Source organism: Argiope bruennichi, chromosome 9 (assembly GCF_947563725.1).
Source record: "Argiope bruennichi chromosome 9, qqArgBrue1.1, whole genome shotgun sequence".
NCBI classification, from domain to species: domain Eukaryota; kingdom Metazoa; phylum Arthropoda; class Arachnida; order Araneae; family Araneidae; genus Argiope; species Argiope bruennichi.
In genome coordinates this window covers 13,044,437-13,063,793 of record NC_079159.1, presented here as the reverse complement: position 1 = coordinate 13,063,793, position 19,357 = coordinate 13,044,437, and the positions used below count along the sequence as shown (strand labels likewise).

Below are 19,357 nucleotides of genomic sequence, written 5' to 3'. Positions count from 1 at the left end.
CAAATCAAGTTAATATAAGTAAAGAAACGACACGACTCAAATGACTATTTCAAAGAATTGTAGATGTGATTCTATTTTGTAATTGTGTAATAATCTTCCACTTCGAGGAACCCATGAAATAATAAGCATGCGTAATAAGGAAATATTTTAAGTTTAATCGAATTATTAAGTAAATACGACCTGTGCTAATGGATCATATAAACAAAATATTAAATTCTAAAAATAGAATTGTGCATCACTTAGCACATAGGACACAAGAACAAATTATCTCTGCATTAGGAAATGAAGTCCTTAAGAAAATTAAACATGATATAAAAGCAGCCATGTACTATAGTATCCAAATGTATTGTACTCCTGATATTTCCCATAAGAAACAAACCTCAATCCTTATCAGGTATGTAAATTTTCAAGAGAAGAGGTTAACTATAAAGGAGTCATTTACAGGGTCTATTGAAGTAACTGATGTGACTGAAGAAGGACTAGCAAAACTCTATTGGAAAGATTACGTGAGTTTGATTTAGATGTTATAAATTGTAGAGGGCAATGTTCTCAAACGTAATTTGAACATTTCAGAACATTTTTCTGTAAAACGAATTTGAAAAAGGAAAAGATTATATTTCGAATTAGCAGAAGACGAAGTTATGAAAAACCCGGTAGAGGAATTTAGGTGTTATTTTTTAACACTGTAATTGATACTGTTATTATACAAATAGAAGATACGCTTAAAAATATACCAAATATAACTTCTGGTTTCCAATTAATCCCTGATATAAAAACTTCAGAAAAAAAGGAATTAGAGAATTGTTCCATAAACTTTGTAAAGTTTTATAACAAAGATGTAGATGAAAACCTAATCCAGAAAATTGGTTTGCTGCAGGATTTGATTTTGAATGAAAGAGATGTAAATAACGCACAAGACATATTGCAAAAAATACGAAATAATAATTATAATGAATTATTCTAAATGTATTAACTGTGTTAAAGCTTTTTTTACGTTGCCATTTACTATAGCAAGTGCTGAGAGCTCTTTCAGCAAGTTAAAATTAATAAAGAATTATCTTCGGTCAAGCATGTGTTCAGAACGCTTAAATGCACTTGATATATTAAGCATCAAAAAAGAAATTGCAAAAAACTATAAAACAAAATCATGCATTAAATAAACATGCATTAATAATATATGATCGTCCGTGTTATCATGTGATGTATGTGATCATGTATGCTTCTTTGACAGCAGATGCGTTTTTAAAAGTTTGACGTAGAACTATGATATCATAGTTGTTATTTCATCTCAAAATCGGTCGAGCTCCAAAACTTTGTTTGCAAGCTGGAAAAATTAAAAATGAAAGTTTAAAAAAATTATCTATATATATCGAAAAAGAAAAGTCTCGTGATTGTTTCAAACCGGTTTAAACTGGTTAATGGCTTAAATTAATTAAGAGAAATAATGACTTAAAAATAATAATGTTATCACTTGATAACTTGAAATTTGCGATTGTAGATTTCATTGTAATTTATATTATATATATATATATATATATATATATATATATATATATATATATATATATATATATATATATATATATATATATATATATATATATATATATTATACTTCACAAAAAAATTAGGGCCCCAAATGGTTTCTTGCACCCAGGCCACCTTTATAGAGAATGCTGGCTCTACAATAAAGCATATTCAAGTGCCATACATGGATGTGTTTTAAGAATTTTTCAGAGCATACAGATACGAATGGAGAAATGAAAGCTATAAAAATGTGCAACAGAGAAAAAAAGATGCATTTTGTTATATAAAAGTTACTTTAAAAATTTTAAATCCACTAATTCACGTGTTTTTAAAAGATTAGCAATTTTATCCATTATTTCTCACAAATTATCTGATTTGTTCCATTAAATTGAGGAATTATCCACACATTTTATATTAGTTATCTAGATAATATATACATTAAAAAATAACAAAACTTTTAAATGCAAATTCTGTCAGCTCGATAGTTTATGTATAGATAAATAAATAAATAACATTATTTTTCAATAACTAATAAATTTTAATTATAATATACAATTTACAATTTCAGATGATCCATAAATGATTATGTGTTTCAGCAATTTTCTGTATATTTTATTAATTATTGCATGAAATTGTTTATAATTGTGCCGAATGAACTTCAGTGCATTTTATTGTTTATTCCATGACATTGTTTATAATTGTATGGATTAAACTTCAGTGTACTTTTTACTTTTTGGTAACTAGCCTTCATCCAAACGAAGCGAAACATTTCTATTTCGTCAGAAAAAAAAATTCATTGAGATATAATAAATGTATAAAAGTAGTAACTATTTTTAATGCTATTTTTGACGCTATGGCCTGGAGAATTTTTTTAAATTTTATGAGCTGAAATTTTTTAATATATTTGCAAACTAAATCATTATCATATCATTGCAAACCAAATGCCACCATTAATATTTCTTTATTAAATATATATTTTGAGTTCAATTATCAAATGCTGCCTCTTTTTTCTTTTTTTTATTTTATAAATACAAAATACAAGCTGAATTCAAGAAAATTGTATAAAATCATTACAATTTATATTATATTAAGAGATAAAAACAAACTTCAGAATAATTATAAGTATAATCCTATAATATCATGAAGATGTGAATCATAAAAGATTTACAATATAATGGAAGATATTATAAATACATACATACATATACATTTATTATAAATTGCAACTTTGAATTATATTTTTTAAAAGTTTTACATGTATTTTCTAAAGAGACATCTTATACATTTTGTATCGAATAATTTATATATTCTTTCAAATAATCTGTTTTAAACTAAAAGAAAAATTAATTTTGTACGCACTTATTTTAAAATAATTATTTCTTTTATCAAAATAAAACTCTTTAGATTTTCTTTCCTTACTAAAAAGATTTATGGGTTCAATATTTAGAGAAACCTTTTAACTCAAGACTCTATTCATATGGCATAAAAGAATTAATTTTTCTTCATTTACATAGGCATCAAGAGAAAATGAATTTTTAAAAATTCTTAAGGTTATATAAAGCAAATATTGAAGCAAACGATAATACTTGATTTAATTAACAATGAAACTACATCGCATTTCAGCAGACGAAATTAAATTTCCGTCTCCGAATCTGGAAACGTAAAATATTTCTGAAACTGTGAAATGTAATATTTGTGTTCTCTTTCATATTTAGTAGAAACAAGTTTTATTAAAATCGTTTGGTTGACGGTAGATTTTTTTTATACCGCGTATCTTGAAGCGAATGCTTTAAGGGTTTTAGTTTAATTAACTGTAGTTAATAGAAAGACAGACAATTTATATCTTGCATTTTGTTTTAAATATAAAATCCCTGTTTGTGATAAACATATATTTAATTAAATTTGTAAATCAACATGAAACATTTAGAAGTTTAAAATTTCGTTTAGAATTTATTTCACATTTTAATTATAATCAAAGCTTTTCAAGAGATCTGGATTTACAAAAATTTCCTGTTCAATTATTTGTAAACATTGTGTATGAAACAAGATCAATCCGGTTTGATGTATTAACGATGAAATGAAAATAGCAATTAATTCCTGTTTTAATAATTGGTTTCGTTTCTCTGCTTTTTAATTAAGAAAAACTAATTTTTAATCTTATTTATGAAACTTAACTTTAATGAAATATTTGCAATATTTAAAATCTATCTTCATGTTTAGCAAAAGTCAATTATTGTCTTGAAGTTTTAAACTTGCTTTCTGCAAACTAGTAAAAAGTTTCGAAATTTCAAAACACTTTTTATCAAAAAGACTAGCCATCTTTGGCAATCAGCTGGTTTGTGGTGCTCGCTAATTCTTAAAATTAATAATTAGATACTTTATATAGGTTTTTCTTGATTATTTCCTTTATATAAAATAAATTTCATAATTATGCATGTAACAAGTATTACAAAAAAAAAAATCAAAATTTCCAAAAACACTTACTGTCATTGGCGACGAGCTGGTTTGTGGGGTGCGATAATTCTTAAAATTAATAATTAAATGTTTTCTATAAGTTTTTTTCTTGATTAATTTCCCTTATATAAAATATTTTTAAATACATAATTATGTATGTATCCTTATTATTTTAGAAGTCTTAAATCATTTAGTTTTTTTTTTGTAGTGAGTATCGTTCTAATTTTTTGTTATCTTACTAAAAATTTGATCTTTAATTCAGAACCTTAGTGTATTGCTGAAATTATTTTAAAATGTAGTCAGTTAAAAATGGTTCCTTCATTTCTTTCTTATGTCTTTAAACTTTCATTGTAAGAATAATATTTCGGTAAATTGTTAAATTTATACTATAACAAAACCCTACTTATCATGCAACCACAAGTCATATCTTCATAACTTCACCATCAAAAACTGCTGAAAAATTCAGGATGAAATACTACTGGCAATAATGAAAATAATTTTTTTATAATAAAATCTATTGTTACAAAATGAACTTTAAAAAAATAGACAAAAATTATATAGCAATTAAAATAATATCATCGAAATAACAGGCTTTTAATTTTAAGATGATGTAAAATTTATTTTTATTGCATAATACTTTTGGCATTTGTGGAAAGGAGACATCAAAATCTAGCTTAATATTTAATTATTTAAAATTCTAATTATATTTTCAAAAAATCTCTTTGATATGCATATCCCTTCCCTATTCCAAAGTACATTTGTGCTAAATTTGGCAGTTCCAAGAATAATAGTTTCAGTTTCTTACTTTATCTTGAATTAGTAATACATGAAACCAGCTAGAGTGGTCTCCACAAAACTTTCTCGCATACCTTGTAGTAACCTTGTTATACCACAGAACGCCTTATATAGCACGGGTGGGCAATAGTTACAAAATATTAAATTTGGCGCGAATTTAGCATTTTTAATGAAACTATCATGCTATACTTGGCGAGTTATTTGGCGATTAATCCCTGGCATGCGATAATAACATCCAAAAACCCAATTTGTGTTTTAGACATTTTCCTCGACCGACTGAGACAAAAAATTTTATACAAAACTGACTTGTCGTTAAAAATTCTCATATTAAATTTGATTTATTTAAATAATTACATTTTTAAATGATCGCGTTTATTTATTTTTTAATTTACAGACTGATGGACAGTCAACCCGCAGTTGGATTTGGCGCAAAATCTGACAGGTGTTTATACCATAGATAATAAATATGCGCATCGAATTTTATCTGTCTAGCTATCCTCGTTTTGTAATTATAGTGTTAACATATATTCGAACATCCGGACAGATAGACTTCCTCTCAACACAGTTTACTCAAAATTCGATAGAAATCTGAAAATTTGGTGTATAGACCGCATACCGAATTTCAACCGTCTAGTTCAAAGCGTTTTTAAGTTCGAAAAACACATGTTTTCCCAAAAATGTATTTTTCGAACCCAGGGAGTTCTAAAATGTGCAGCATTTATTAAAATCTTGAGTTCGAATTTTTTTGACGATTACTATACTTTCTCTATAGTACTTACACGAGAAAGTAAAAAAAAAATCAATAATTTGCTAAGAATCTTAAATAAATTATGTATTTCAAACATATTCATAATTTATAAAGACTATTTCAATTTACTTTGAAATCCAGATAAGAAACTATTTAGAAAACCAGATTATAATTAATTTATGAACTATTTAATACAATTATTTTAATTCTGAAATGCCAACTTAAAATTTTCGAATGATAAATATTTAACCATGAGGTAAAGGAGTTTTACTTAATTAATTATCAATTAATATTGTTAATTTGAAAGCCAAGTATCTAAAAATAAGTTCTAATTTATTTACTTAAAATTTTTTAATCTAAAACACGTAATGTAGAACTGAAATGGAAATAAATACGATTACAAGAGAAAAAAAAAACATCGTATAGTAAAACGAAGTTTTAAAAACATTAATATTCAACAAAATATAATTAAAATAATGCAATAATAATCTAGTCTTCAGGAAAAGGAATTACAATTGCTTCTTAAATTATGTAGTCAAAATGACTACAATTTTACCGATTGCATAAAGATTTTGACTCATTCTTGGCTAAAAAGATTACATTTTCTTAACTTAAATGGATTGAAATATGAAACAAAACTTTTCTATACATATAATAAATAATGTTTTATAAAGCCTTAATGTCACCAGAAAACTGCGCTTTTAAATACATATTGAGTATTTGATACTGAATGACACATTTTCAATATTCATTTAAAAGTACAATAATTAAATTCACTGCGAGTAATATTGTTGTGATTGTTTTCTATAATTCATAATACAAAGTGATCCACAAATACGAGAAAAGACTCCCCGAAAGAAAAGACAATAGCGCCCAAATTACCCCCATCTAGACTTTAATAACGATTCCCCGAAAATTTTTCCCTCCAACTTGTCAGAAATTTCCGAAGTGTATCGATCTTCCTCCAATATGTTCACCTCTCTAATCCTCGAGTCCGGTGAAAAAGCCAACCCCTGCAAAGACACCGATGACAAGACAACAAGAACACATCCTTTTCGCCCCCTGCAAGAAGAAAGAAGGAGAGGGGGGAACTCGTTGCAGAAGATGAGATTCAATATGACATCACTGATAAATTACCAAGAGCGCTGTTGTCAGCACTGCACAACAGATGACAAAGATCCTCTGATGGGAGAGAAAGGTTTTGACCGACACGGCGGTTGTTGGGATGGTTGTTTAATGCACCTGTTTGGGATAGAGAGGGTTTTGTTCTGAGATGACAAGGAAAGTGACGTGTTTTTAAATTCTTATGTAGGAGGGATAGAAAGTGTTGTCATTTTTAAAAAACTGCATGTCGTTATTTTGATGAGTTGAATTTAGTTAGATTAAAGATTAGATTCAGAAGCAATGCGAAAACTATTAATGTATATGACTACATTCCAAATTATTTTTTAAATATTATAAAATATTCATATTTATGAATTTTTGTATAAAAATTCATTGAAAAAAAACACATCTTCGATACAAAAATCAATCAGTTAAAAGTCAGAAACATTTTCAAATTTGGGAAAACACTCATTTATTCTGCTAACCAGTGGAAGTGGTCTCTCCAGAACTTTCTCGCATACATTCTAATAAATGTGCCATCCCATAGAAAGCCCTGCATAGCATCGGCGCACAATAGTTACGAAATATTAACCCTTGGAGTGAAAGTATTTTTTTCTGAATCTATCGTATCATCCTGGGTGAATTATTTGGCGATTCATTCCTGGTATGTGATGAATAGTATTCGAAAATCAAATTTGTGTTTTAGACGTGTTTTTCCGTACTGGCTGAAACAAAAATTCGACACAAAACTACACTTGTAGTCACAAAATCGCGTACCAAATTTGATATATTTATTACATCTTTCAGTTATCATGTTGTTTAAAGATGTACAGACCAACAGATGGTCAGTCCCTCGTTGCATTTGGCTCAAAATTTGATAAGTGTCTAGATTATAGATTTCTTCGATTTTTATCTATCTAGCTCCCTTCATTTTGTAATTATTGTGTGAAATTATATTCAAACAGCAGGACAGGCAGACTTCCAGTGAGCGAAGTTCTCAAAATTTGATAGAAATCTACAAATGTGTTATAAATACCACATACCAAATTCCATCCGTCTGGATCAAAATGTTTTTGAGTTATCTTTGTCACAGGCAGATGCACAGGCAGGCTGACATTTTCCAAAAATGAGTTTTCGAATTTTGGAAGATCTAAAATATGTAGATTTCTCAAAATCTCGAATTCGATTTTTTTGACGGAAACAATACTTTCTGTATGCTACGTATAGTGAGAAAGCAAAACGTGATATAGAGCAAAAACTTTTTAGTTTAGAAGTTTATCAAATTATTTGATTAAAATTTTGCCAATAATTTAAGAAATGTTTTACTTACTTCAGGATTTTAGAAGTATTTTACATTTCTATCCAATTTTTAAATTCTGGGGTTCATTATATTATATATCAGGAAATTTAAAATTTTTTTCACATTATAATTATTAAAGCTATAGTATAAAAAATTTTTTAGCAGATTGTTTATTCCATAAATTAGGAATTCAGAATGTTTTGCGAAATTATTATACCAAATTTGTGCAAAAATTACATCTTAGATTTGAATTCATGAGTTTGTTTTAAGATGATTTTAACAAAACTTCGAACTGGATGACATAACATTTAAAGATGCAACACAGAATTGAAACGAAGATTATATAGAATATAATCTTTGTATTCAAAAGATTAATTTTGATTTAAGTCAGTGTTAATCTTTTAAAATCGACGAATTAAATAAATTTAATGTTTATAATCTTTATTTAAACGACTGAAAAGTTAAACGTCTTAAAAACTCAAATATAGAAACCAAATTCAAACGGTTTTTTTTTATATTAAAAATGTTTAGAAATTAAGAATGTTAAATAAAAGTTTGATATTTCCTCTAAAAATTGTCTTTTGAACGTAGTTATTTATTTTAAAATACAAGTTTTAATTTAGAACCGTTCAAATGACGTGGACGAAATCTGAACTTTTAATTAGGAAAATGTTAATTAACAAAATATATTAAATATAATATAAAATATAACGAAATTATTTTTTTAAAAACACTTTTTTCTCATTTATTGATAAGAAACTCGAAAGTCAAACATTATATAAAAGTATATTTATGAGTACTATATAGTTATTCATATCAAAACGATATTTTTAAAATCTTTGTTCTTTAATTGCTGTATACATTAAAAGAAAATATTTATTAGAAATAAAATATTATAAATAAAATGCATAAGCCTTCTGAAAAAAAATACTTTAATGAAATAATTTTTCTTTTGGTAAATTATTACTCAGAAAAATAAGCAACTTCATCTCTTCACAATGCAAGGGAAAACAATTAATTAAAGCAGTAGATAATTGAATTTGATTTTAAACAACAGCAGTACAAAATTATAAACATTTAACTCAGAATTTACGTCATTTTGATTACAACTCCCATTAACGTCAAAAAGTTTTCATACTCAATGAATTATTAAAGACCTGGAAAGTGCTTTTTAAACAAAAAAGAGCGGCGAAAATGACAGATGGTTGTGACAGAATGAATTAAGTATTTCGAATGCATTTCGGGAAATCTTTTTCTTCACGGAAAGATAAGGCGTTCTGTTCGAAGGGAAAAAGTTAATTAATTGGCAATTTAGGAAAGTAATTTAAATTAGAAAGAAATCTTTGTGCAAATATAACTTGAAATTGTGTTCTTATTAAAACATTTGGTTGCAATGCCAAAAAGTTAATTTTGAAGAGTTAGCTCTTTTCTTAGTGCATTATTTTATTGTACTGAATGAGATATAAAGGTATATTACTTTGAATGCATAATCTCTATTAATAATAAAGATGAGTGTGTGTGTGCACGTACGTGTGTGGGTGTAGGAGGTGCGGGTGTGTGTGTGTGTGTGTGAGAGAGAGAGAGAGAGAGTTCTTAAATTTGGGGGTAATATTTGTTATCATTTTATTTAGGATTTTTTAGGTCTTAGCAGCTCTGAAATAGAAAATGACAATCTTTGTAATGCTTAAGTTTTCATATCCTTTATATGTTAGTGATTTGAATGCGAGAAATGCATAAGATGAGATTCGAAATTGAATTTAGAATTTGTTGTTTGATTAAGAATTGGGAAATGTTCTTAATCAAACATTATTATTTTAGACAGTTTAACAGAGATTAAACAGAATTGATAAAACTGAAGCTAGAGAGATGCATCTTTTGCCTGGATGATAAGCGCTTTGATAACTTTATCACTGAATATTGGTGTTGATTTTGAGGTGCATAAAAAGTATTATGAATTTTTGCATTATTGCTTTACCTTAAAAGTTTCAATGTACTATATAAAACAATTCACCAGTACAGCAAAACAATATTCCATTTTAATGCTTATATGTAGCAGATATTGATAAGAAGGGATATTAAATCCCACTTCCTTCAATTATGAAAATGAAATTTAGCTGTAACGCCAGTAAAAATACTAAAAAATAAAATTTCATTTTTTTTTTCTTTTAGATTTGTAATAATTTGTTGATTTCCAGTAGCAAAATTATGTCGGATGTGGAGTATATTTCCTTGGAAAAAAGTCATAGCTTTATTTATTACTTTGGCTGACGTAAAAAATAACTTTGGAGAGTTATATGCTCTATTAAAAATCATAGATATGCCTTATTTTGAGCAGATATAACTTTAAAAAAAAAACTTTATTATCCTGCGATATTTTAATAATTAGAGGTTCGAATGTCGTATTCATAATAATCGTTTTCAAAATGTATAAATGTCATACAAATTTCTAGTAAATTATTTTGAAGTTGTGTATAAATTAATTGTCCATGCCCATTTTAATAAAATTGAATAAAATATAAATCATCACTTGAACTCACTCATTTAATACAATTTGAGATCAATTTTGAAAGCGAAACATATGCTCTTGTTTGCACAAATTATACATTTTAATTAAAATAGTATTTTTCGGCGAAATTTTTAAAATGAATGCTATCATCAGCTCAAAATAACAAAGAGTATTTGAGTACATCTTCAAAACGCTGTTTAAATATTTATACGTATTCTTCAATCTACACCATTTTATGAACTAAAGCAAGAAAAAGAACCTAATTCTTTATTCATGAAAGAAGATCAAAAATAGTACAAAAATTCTTTAAGAAAACAACGCAAAGAAATGAAAAAAAGAAGAAAAAGAACCACCTCTTAAAGTTGTTTATCAATAAATAAAACTTTTTGCGCAACTAAATTGAATTGCGCCTTGGTAAAAAAAATAATAAAAGACGTGCTTACTTTCTTTAAAACAAATTGAATATTTTTAAACACACTGGCAATGCTGGTGAAAGCAGGCAAGACCACTCATCACACAGAATAGCTCTCAGACACATCATGCATAATAAAGCTCCACAAAAGAAAAAAGATGCATCTCGGGAAAAAAGAGAACCAAACATGGTTACATGTTACAGACGAAGCACTGTAAGAAACACAAACCAAATACATCATCAAAAACCCTTCTTGGAAGAATGTCGCCCTGAAGCATGACAAATGCAATGTCTCGAGGCATGGAGAAAGGACAAGGGATGTAAGAAGGGTGGACAGCATTCTCCCCTAGCAGGAAAAAAAATGGCAACAGGGGAAGAAAGAGAGAAGAAGAGACAGGAAATCTTATCTATCATATCCTTTCATACAATAGGGAGAATGCCATAGTCATAGAAATGTGACGAAACATAATCTGTCTCCCAGTAACCACTGCATCTTCGTAGTTCATTTATCTTAGTCGAATTAGGTCTCCATTTTTCTTGGTGTAGTTGTTTCTTTTTTTTATAAATAGTATCTATGGTTTCGTTGTTGGGTGTAATCCATGGTTTTGTCTTGATGGAAGAGGAACACACACGCGATTTTCTTCTGGTGGAAGTGTTTTTAAGGGGGATTTTTTTTTTGAATATACATGATTAATGTGGATCTGAAACGTAGATGTAGATCGTATTGATGAATCTTAGTATTTACATGAGCGATCATTTTTGGATTCCATGATTGTGAAAAGTTCGTGCACTCGTGAAATTCGAAAACAAGGTGAAAATGGATGTTGTTAGATGGTAGTTTCGTATCGACATTGTAAACAATAATTTATTTATGTTCCTGGTACATCTATCTATATTTATAAAAAGAAATGCTTTCATGTGTGAGTGCTTATGTATCTGCGATGTCCAAACAAATCTATGGCACTTACAACAGACAACATAAGCACGAAGATTATCGTAAGATAATTGAATTGAAAGTCCGAATTCAATGTAAAATTTAATGCAGAAAATTTTTTATTTAATGTTTTGTGTAGTTTTGGTTTATTTTTCACACATATTTAGCCATAATATCGTTTCTAATGATTGCAAAAATACATTAATACATCAACGTAGAGAACAATTCAGGCTCTAAGAATTTTTTGTAGCTATGATATAATTAACTGGAACTAAAAAAGCTTTTCAAAATAGAAGTCTTATGTTTCAAAAGAAACTAAGAATTAAAACTAAAAATTCACTTTCTGATATTGTAATTTCGTTATCTTTTCAAATTTTTAGAGCCCACAATTCGCAAGTTTCTCACTAATTTTCAACAAGAATGATAAAAATATCTCCTGTAATTGATTTTTTAATGAATTATTTCTCTAAAAAGTTCATTTTTAATTATTTATTTTATTTTTCATTTACTTTTAACTTTTATTTTTATTTCATTTTTTTCAGACCTTTAATTTTATTTATATTTTTATTTACTCTTATTTATTTATTTTGTATATCTGCGAATTCACTGAGAAAAGTTTTTCTTTCTTCTAATCTGGCAAAAAGCAAAATTCAAATATCAAGAATCATAAAAATTATTTTTATTTAATTTAAATTTTAAACTGCATATTTTAGAAGAAACTTTATAATTATATTTAGTACTTTTTCTTTAACGAGTTTTCATTTTTTTTTTTTCATTTTATTTTATTTTTATCGTCTGCAGCTCACTAGACGATAACATTATGTTTGATAAATAAATATTTTTACTTCGTTTCCACAGCTTTATTTTATGTTAATATGGCTTTTATTTTGCTGGTATCATTAACCATGCCACGGGAACACCTTGCGATTTTTATTTTTTCATATATAAAACAGGTTTGGCAAAGGTGATAGAATATCTAAAACTTTACCATAAAAGTCAATTTTTATGTTACCCATTTTCTTTTGACTCTTACTATTATACTCAATGTGTTAAAATATCAAAGCTATATTTATGATAATGCTAAACCAAGTTTCTACACCATTTTTTAAATATGTTAACAAATGAAATTTATGATATTTTAAAGACATGCCTCTGTCTTTTATGACAACTTAACTGTAGTGATTATCATTACCAACTCATTTGGCAGAATGGGATTTAATATTTTTTGAACTCAAGAGAGATACTATTACTTGTTCTTTTTTAATTTATCGTTTAATTTGTTTTAATAAAATAAAATCGTTGTCTTCTACTTGTTAATACCGTAACATTTTTTTTTGTAGGCCATGACATTAAGCGGGAAATTATGAATTGATATTAGCTAATTAATATGCAACAATTCGATTTAATAATTACAATATTAATTACAACTGATAAACACCAATTCGAGACAATAATTGCAATTTATAATAAATAATTAGATTTAATAACTGACAAGCAATGATTCGATGCCTTGGGTTTAATATTAATTGCAATTGATCAAAAGCAATAATTGCAATATTAATTGCAGTTGATAAGCAATAATTCGATACATTAATTGCAATTGATAAGCAACAATTCGATGTAATAATTGCAGTGTTAATTGCAATTGATAAGCCATAATTCGATGCAATAATTGCAGTGTTAATTGCAATTGATAAGCCATAATTCGATGCAATAATTGCAGTGTTAATTGCAATCGATAAGCCATAATTCGATGCAATAATTGCCGTGTTAATTGCAATTGATAAGCCATAATTCGATGCAATAATAGCAATTGATAATCAATAATTCGATGTAATAGTTGCAGTATTAATTGCATTTGATAAGCAATAATTCGATGTCCACGCGATGCATGATCGTGAATATTGAGGGTTTAATATAATAAAAGCAGAAAAAGGCAATACTTTTTAATATTTCAGCAATAATATTTTGACAAGACTTTTTAAAATTTTTCTGATAATATTCCAACTTACCTTCCTCCTAAAGCTGGGAAATGAGGAAACGGAGGCGGGAAATTCGGAATGATGGAGGGTGACTGCATGCGACCTGTAAAAAAAGAAATAGTTGTAACAAAAACTATTTTTTATACCATGTTTTTTTAGTGCACTAAAAATTAGAATTTTGCTTTTACTTATTTTCAACTTTATAGCTTTTAATTTGAAATATAAATATTTTTTTTTCTCAAATTGACTCCAAGTGCAGATATGAGAATAAAATCAAAATTTAATTATATTGATCAATCTATTGATAACAAAATTTGAAAGCATTAAAAATGCAATGCTTTGGTAAAATGTTATTTAAAATTATTAAAAAAAGCACTCAGAGAAAACTCTGGCCATCGAAGTGACTAAATAATCGATTACAAAATTTCATCTTTACATGCAAGAAACAAAACAATATAAATAAATAAATAAAAGTTCTAAAATAAACACAATTTCGAACTTTGCTACTCATAGATTGCTTATATAGAGTAATTTTTAAATGAAATATACAGTAGTTTTAAGGAATTAATAGAAAAAGAATTCCTTGTCATTTTTATTTTATATCATGTAACATCCTCCCAAGTATTACAAATTACAAAATGAGCTTAACTATTAACCTTAATTAATAATTAACTGCAAAATTATTAATCAAGAGGATTATTGCTTCCATTGGAGATAAAACAGTAGTTTAGGTTCTAGTTACCTCCATTCTGATGACGGGTTGCAACTTCAAAAAGAGGAGTTGGACGAGTAAGGGCTCTAAAGACTGCAGGAGTCATTTCCAATTTACTGCCATAATAATCACCACTAAATTAAATTCCTATATTTAGGCTACGCATGATTTTGCTTTATTAAATTTATTTTCCGTTTTAAAAATATCCAATGGCTATTTTGGGATGCACCGCGTAATATTGAGTCGAGGTCAGATGAGAAAAATAGCACCTCAGTAAATATTCAGGCTCCCAACTTACACACCATATTAGCGGGAGGACTTTTGCCCTCATTGAATTTGACATACGCTAATTTCTTTGATGGAAATGGGTTTCAAATTTGGAACCCTAAAGTTCCGTCGTTACCTTACCACCAGGCCAACGTAGTATCAGGTAAAGCAAGTGCAAGCATTTTAGGTAATATTTAATATTAATTAACTTATACAATATTTTTTTCGGAATGAAAAACATAATGTTACAAATATGTAATATTGCTGTGAAAAGATAATATAATTTATATTTTTAACGGATGGAATGTTAATGACTTTCAATTTTGGAAGCAAATATGGTAACCCTTTGGCTACTAAAGTGAAAGGTCCAGAAAATGCAAGAATTCTGGCGTTAACTCTATTAAGATCTTATATCCTTTTATAAAATTCGAAAATCTGATATTCTTTTAGAATATAAGCGATGTCCTCACGTGAGTGTGAATTTTCTTTTTTGGTTATTGATCATGAAGAGAGCTTCATAGCTGTGTTTTCTGAACTCTAATACTTTTTCAAATTATTCATTTGTTGTTTGCTTGTGTTGTGAGTTTCTGTAAGTTCTCTTTCAAATTCGCCTTAGTTGCTCTTTTGAAATCTGTTCTTTGTGTTTTCCGTGAAATAAAGCATCGTTTTTCAGTACTCAGTCGGGTTTCTTTCACCGTACAACTCCCGAAAGAATCTCTGAAACGATATATTTATAATAAAGGGAAGTAAATGAAAAGGACATTAATAATTCACAATCTTAAAAAAACGCCATTGTATTTGATGTGAAAGACATATTCATATTCAAATTAATTATCATATTTAAATAACAACGGACGAAACATTGGTAAAAAGGTTTTCTTCGCCCATCTCCAGTAAAAGTGATTTAAAATCATGCATATGTTAACAAGTTATGAATCTCAACGAAGCAACCATTCCAAGTTGAAGCACACTAAATTTAAAATATTAGTTCTGATATAAATGCAGAATGCCTTGATATTTTCGCAGACAACTCATAGAAATTTCAATATCTCTACCAGAAACGCGAATCTCCTTTAAACATGTAAATGAATCTTAAATTATTGTATTGCGTTAATATTTTCCAGAGCATTTCCGGAATTTCCGAGCACATCAATTAGGCATTTATTCCGTGCAATTTGGCCTGCAGTAACTGCGGAGTAAAATCCAAAGCGTTGGAACGTTTCTAATCGCATAACCACGGGCGATCGTTTTGAATTGGCAGTAACGCTATTTCCCTATCAATGCCGTCAATCTGTGAAGTTATACTTGCTTCAGGAAATTCCAAAATCGATATTAAATCCTTTTAGAGCAGAAAATATATTTTTAATATTGTTAGGTTCGCTTGTTTTCATCATGATGAAATTATAATTAAAAGAAATTATTCATAATTCAAATGGATAAGGTAGGAAAACTTTATTTAAAATAAATTAAGAAGAAAATTGATGGAATCAAATCAAACAATTAACAAATACACTCTTAATTCGAGAAAACAAATGCACTTGTCCGTGCATCTACAGTATAGACCGTTAGGTTTAGACATAAGATTTGGTATATGTTTTGTAGGGTAAAAATTAAGCATCTGAAAATAAATTTTTTAATTTTAATAAATTAAAAAAAAATCAAAATCTTGGATTCTTTTTGTCAATAGTTTTCAGTTATATTGTAACTCAAAAATAATTTGTTATGCCATTCTTAAAATTAAAAAATATATATCCTTCACTGATTATACTTAATGAAACTCAATACAACCCCTTGTTGAATTTGGCTCAAAAGTTAAGTGTCTGCTATGTAGATTTTAAATCTGTTACCGAATTTCATCTATCCAGCTCTCTTCGTTTTGTTTTTATTGTTTTAATGGATATTCAAAAACCCGGACAGACAAACTTTCTTTGATTAGATCAGATAAAAATCTATAAATTTAGTGTAAAAACTTTAAACCAAATTTCATACAAATACCAATTTTAGCTCCAAATATTTTAAAGTTATATTTATACAAATATACAGGCAGTCGGGCAGACAGACATTTTCCAAAAATATGTTTTTTAAACTCAGAAAGCATGGAAAATCGTCAAAATCTCGATTTCGAATTCTTTGATGAATTATAATATTTTCTCTAAATTCTATTATTATTGAGAATCGATTTTGATCTTAATCGAATTATTCTATTTTATTTAAGAAAGTAAAAGTATGCATATAAGCAAAATTTGAAAATAAATTTAATTAAGTAGAAATCATTGATAATGTTGCAACTGGAAAGAAATGCAAAAAAGCTTCACTTGTTTTATTTGCAAATATTCCCAATTATTATGTTCACATTTGTTATTGTCAATACGCAAATAAAAAAAATTCTTTTGTTTAAAAGTTTGTTTTTACAATCGGTTTTGTTACAATAACACACAATGATTTTTTTCTTTTAAATTATCTATTGTATGAAAAAAATAGGAAAAAAAATTAATTTATTTTCAAATACTACTGTAAAATATGCAAACAAATATAATGGACACAACTGAAAAAAGCAGCTGCAATCTTTAGAGATCGTATAAACTGAATTGAATAATTGAATTTCAAACTTCTTTTTTTGGAAAATATTTTTCTAAACTATGTAGATAGAAAAATTAGTTTATAATATTTGGCAGCTGGTTTCATAGCTGTTCTTTCAAAAAAATTTTAACTGTCTAGGAATCGTCTGGCTTTTAATGTTTTTAAACTTTTCTTTCGTAAACTTTTTTGTAGTATTTGTCAATACCTTTTGGCAACTGCGATTAAGTCCGCGTTTATTTTTTTCATAGTGTATTTCAATGATCTTATATATAGTATTTCAAATAGATATAGAAATAAATGGTTTTGCCTATGAAACAACGAGTTTTATTATTCGAATCCGGTTCAAGCATGATAAAATATTTTTAAATCCAATTGTGAAAAATTTCTAAGACAATTTTCTTGCTAGTTATACTAATCTGAATCTGTTAATATCAGAGTAGATTTAATACAAAAAGAGGAAACCGTGCTCTAAAATGAAGCCACAATACTGTAATTTGGATTATTTTCTTAATAATCGTTTTCTTTAATCGTCTTTGAATAATTTCTGATTAAAAAGCGACAATATTAAGCGTGCAATATACATATTAACGGTTATCTTCCCCTTTCCATCAGGAATTATCCAAAATTGTTCATCTTAAATATGATGCTTGGTAGATCTTAGATTCATTAAATTTTGAATGCGTTGCTTTTTAACTGAGAGGGGGAAAATGGTATAGTGTTCTTCAGTCAGAGATATAAGAAAAGTTAAAGTTTCTTAAAATAAACTTGACATCGTTTGGAAACCGTTTTTTCTTTTTAATTTTCTGTATAGCTATAAACTTTTTTAAATATGGGATTATAATTTTTATTATAAAATTAACTAAAAGTTGAAATAAATAACAAATGGCAATTGTCTACATACAACTGTCAATCGGTTTATTTCTGATTAATACCACATTTATTAACAGTTGAATTCCTTCTATTTCTATTATTTTGAAATAGCGGACATAATGTTCGAAAATTTTAAAGCATCCTTAAATTTTAAATACTTTTGCAAGTAACAGACGTTATTTCGTTTGGTAATAGATTTTTGTCCCTATCATTTAACGTGATTTATATTTTCAAAATTAGGATATTGTTTCAAGTTTTTAACTCACTTTTTGAATAACCAGTAATCCGAAATTATTTACAATGGTCTTTCCCAGATGATAATGCAGTAGTATATCAATAATTTCAAAACGTAATTGAAAGTTAATCACTTAATTTAAATTAAATTTTTAATCTGTTTGAGGGAACCTTATGGAGTGAATTTCAAAAATATCTATTGCAAAATATTTTATTGTTTATATTATGTATTATAAATTTTATTACAATTTAATATATAAAAGTTTTAAGGGGTAAAGTTTAGTTAAAAGTTAAGTTTTCTAAAATATAAAAGTTAATTAGTACATAAAAAAATGGACTATATATAGTCCAATATATAGTGAATACGCATGGCTGTGAGAACAATACCATATAGAAACGAAGACCCGTGAATATAAATTATGCATTAATCAATAATAAAAGTATTTTATAAATATGATTAAATCCCAATTTATTGTTTTCTATCATCGTTTTAGGCTTTAATATTAAACTCCTATTTTTAGATTAATAAAAATATGTAATTTCCATATTCTAATACATGTTTACAGATCCTTTAGTATAATAATAATAAAAAAATATTTTAAATAGCTTTTTTGGTTTTGATATTCTTTAGATTAATCTAGTAATATATTAAAATGATTTTACAGCTTAGAGATAATATCTGGAACTTGTATGTACATGATATTTATTCTAAGATTTATAAACTTTGACGATTTATTGATAAGCCACATTTTGCTTTATATATCCATACATAAATGATACTTATTATCGGATACATATGACAAACATTGATGATTTACTGATAAATCAGATGTGGCTCGGTGCATCCATATGCATGTGATACTTATTCTCAGATACATATAACATTGATGATTTATAGATAAGCCACATTTTGCTCTATATATCCAAATACA

General features: G+C 27.2%; 1 protein-coding gene across 2 annotated transcripts in view; it reads right to left on the bottom strand.

Moving 5' to 3' along the window:
* Window positions 1–19,357, bottom strand: part of LOC129983884 (inactive tyrosine-protein kinase transmembrane receptor ROR1-like) — a 394,447-nt gene that overhangs the window by 138,788 nt on the left and 236,302 nt on the right. For both annotated transcript variants that reach the window (XM_056093570.1, XM_056093571.1), the window contains exon 5: window positions 13,793–13,865. In XM_056093570.1, the coding sequence (XP_055949545.1) occupies window positions 13,793–13,865 (73 nt within the window). The remainder of the gene's footprint in view (window positions 1–13,792; window positions 13,866–19,357) is intronic.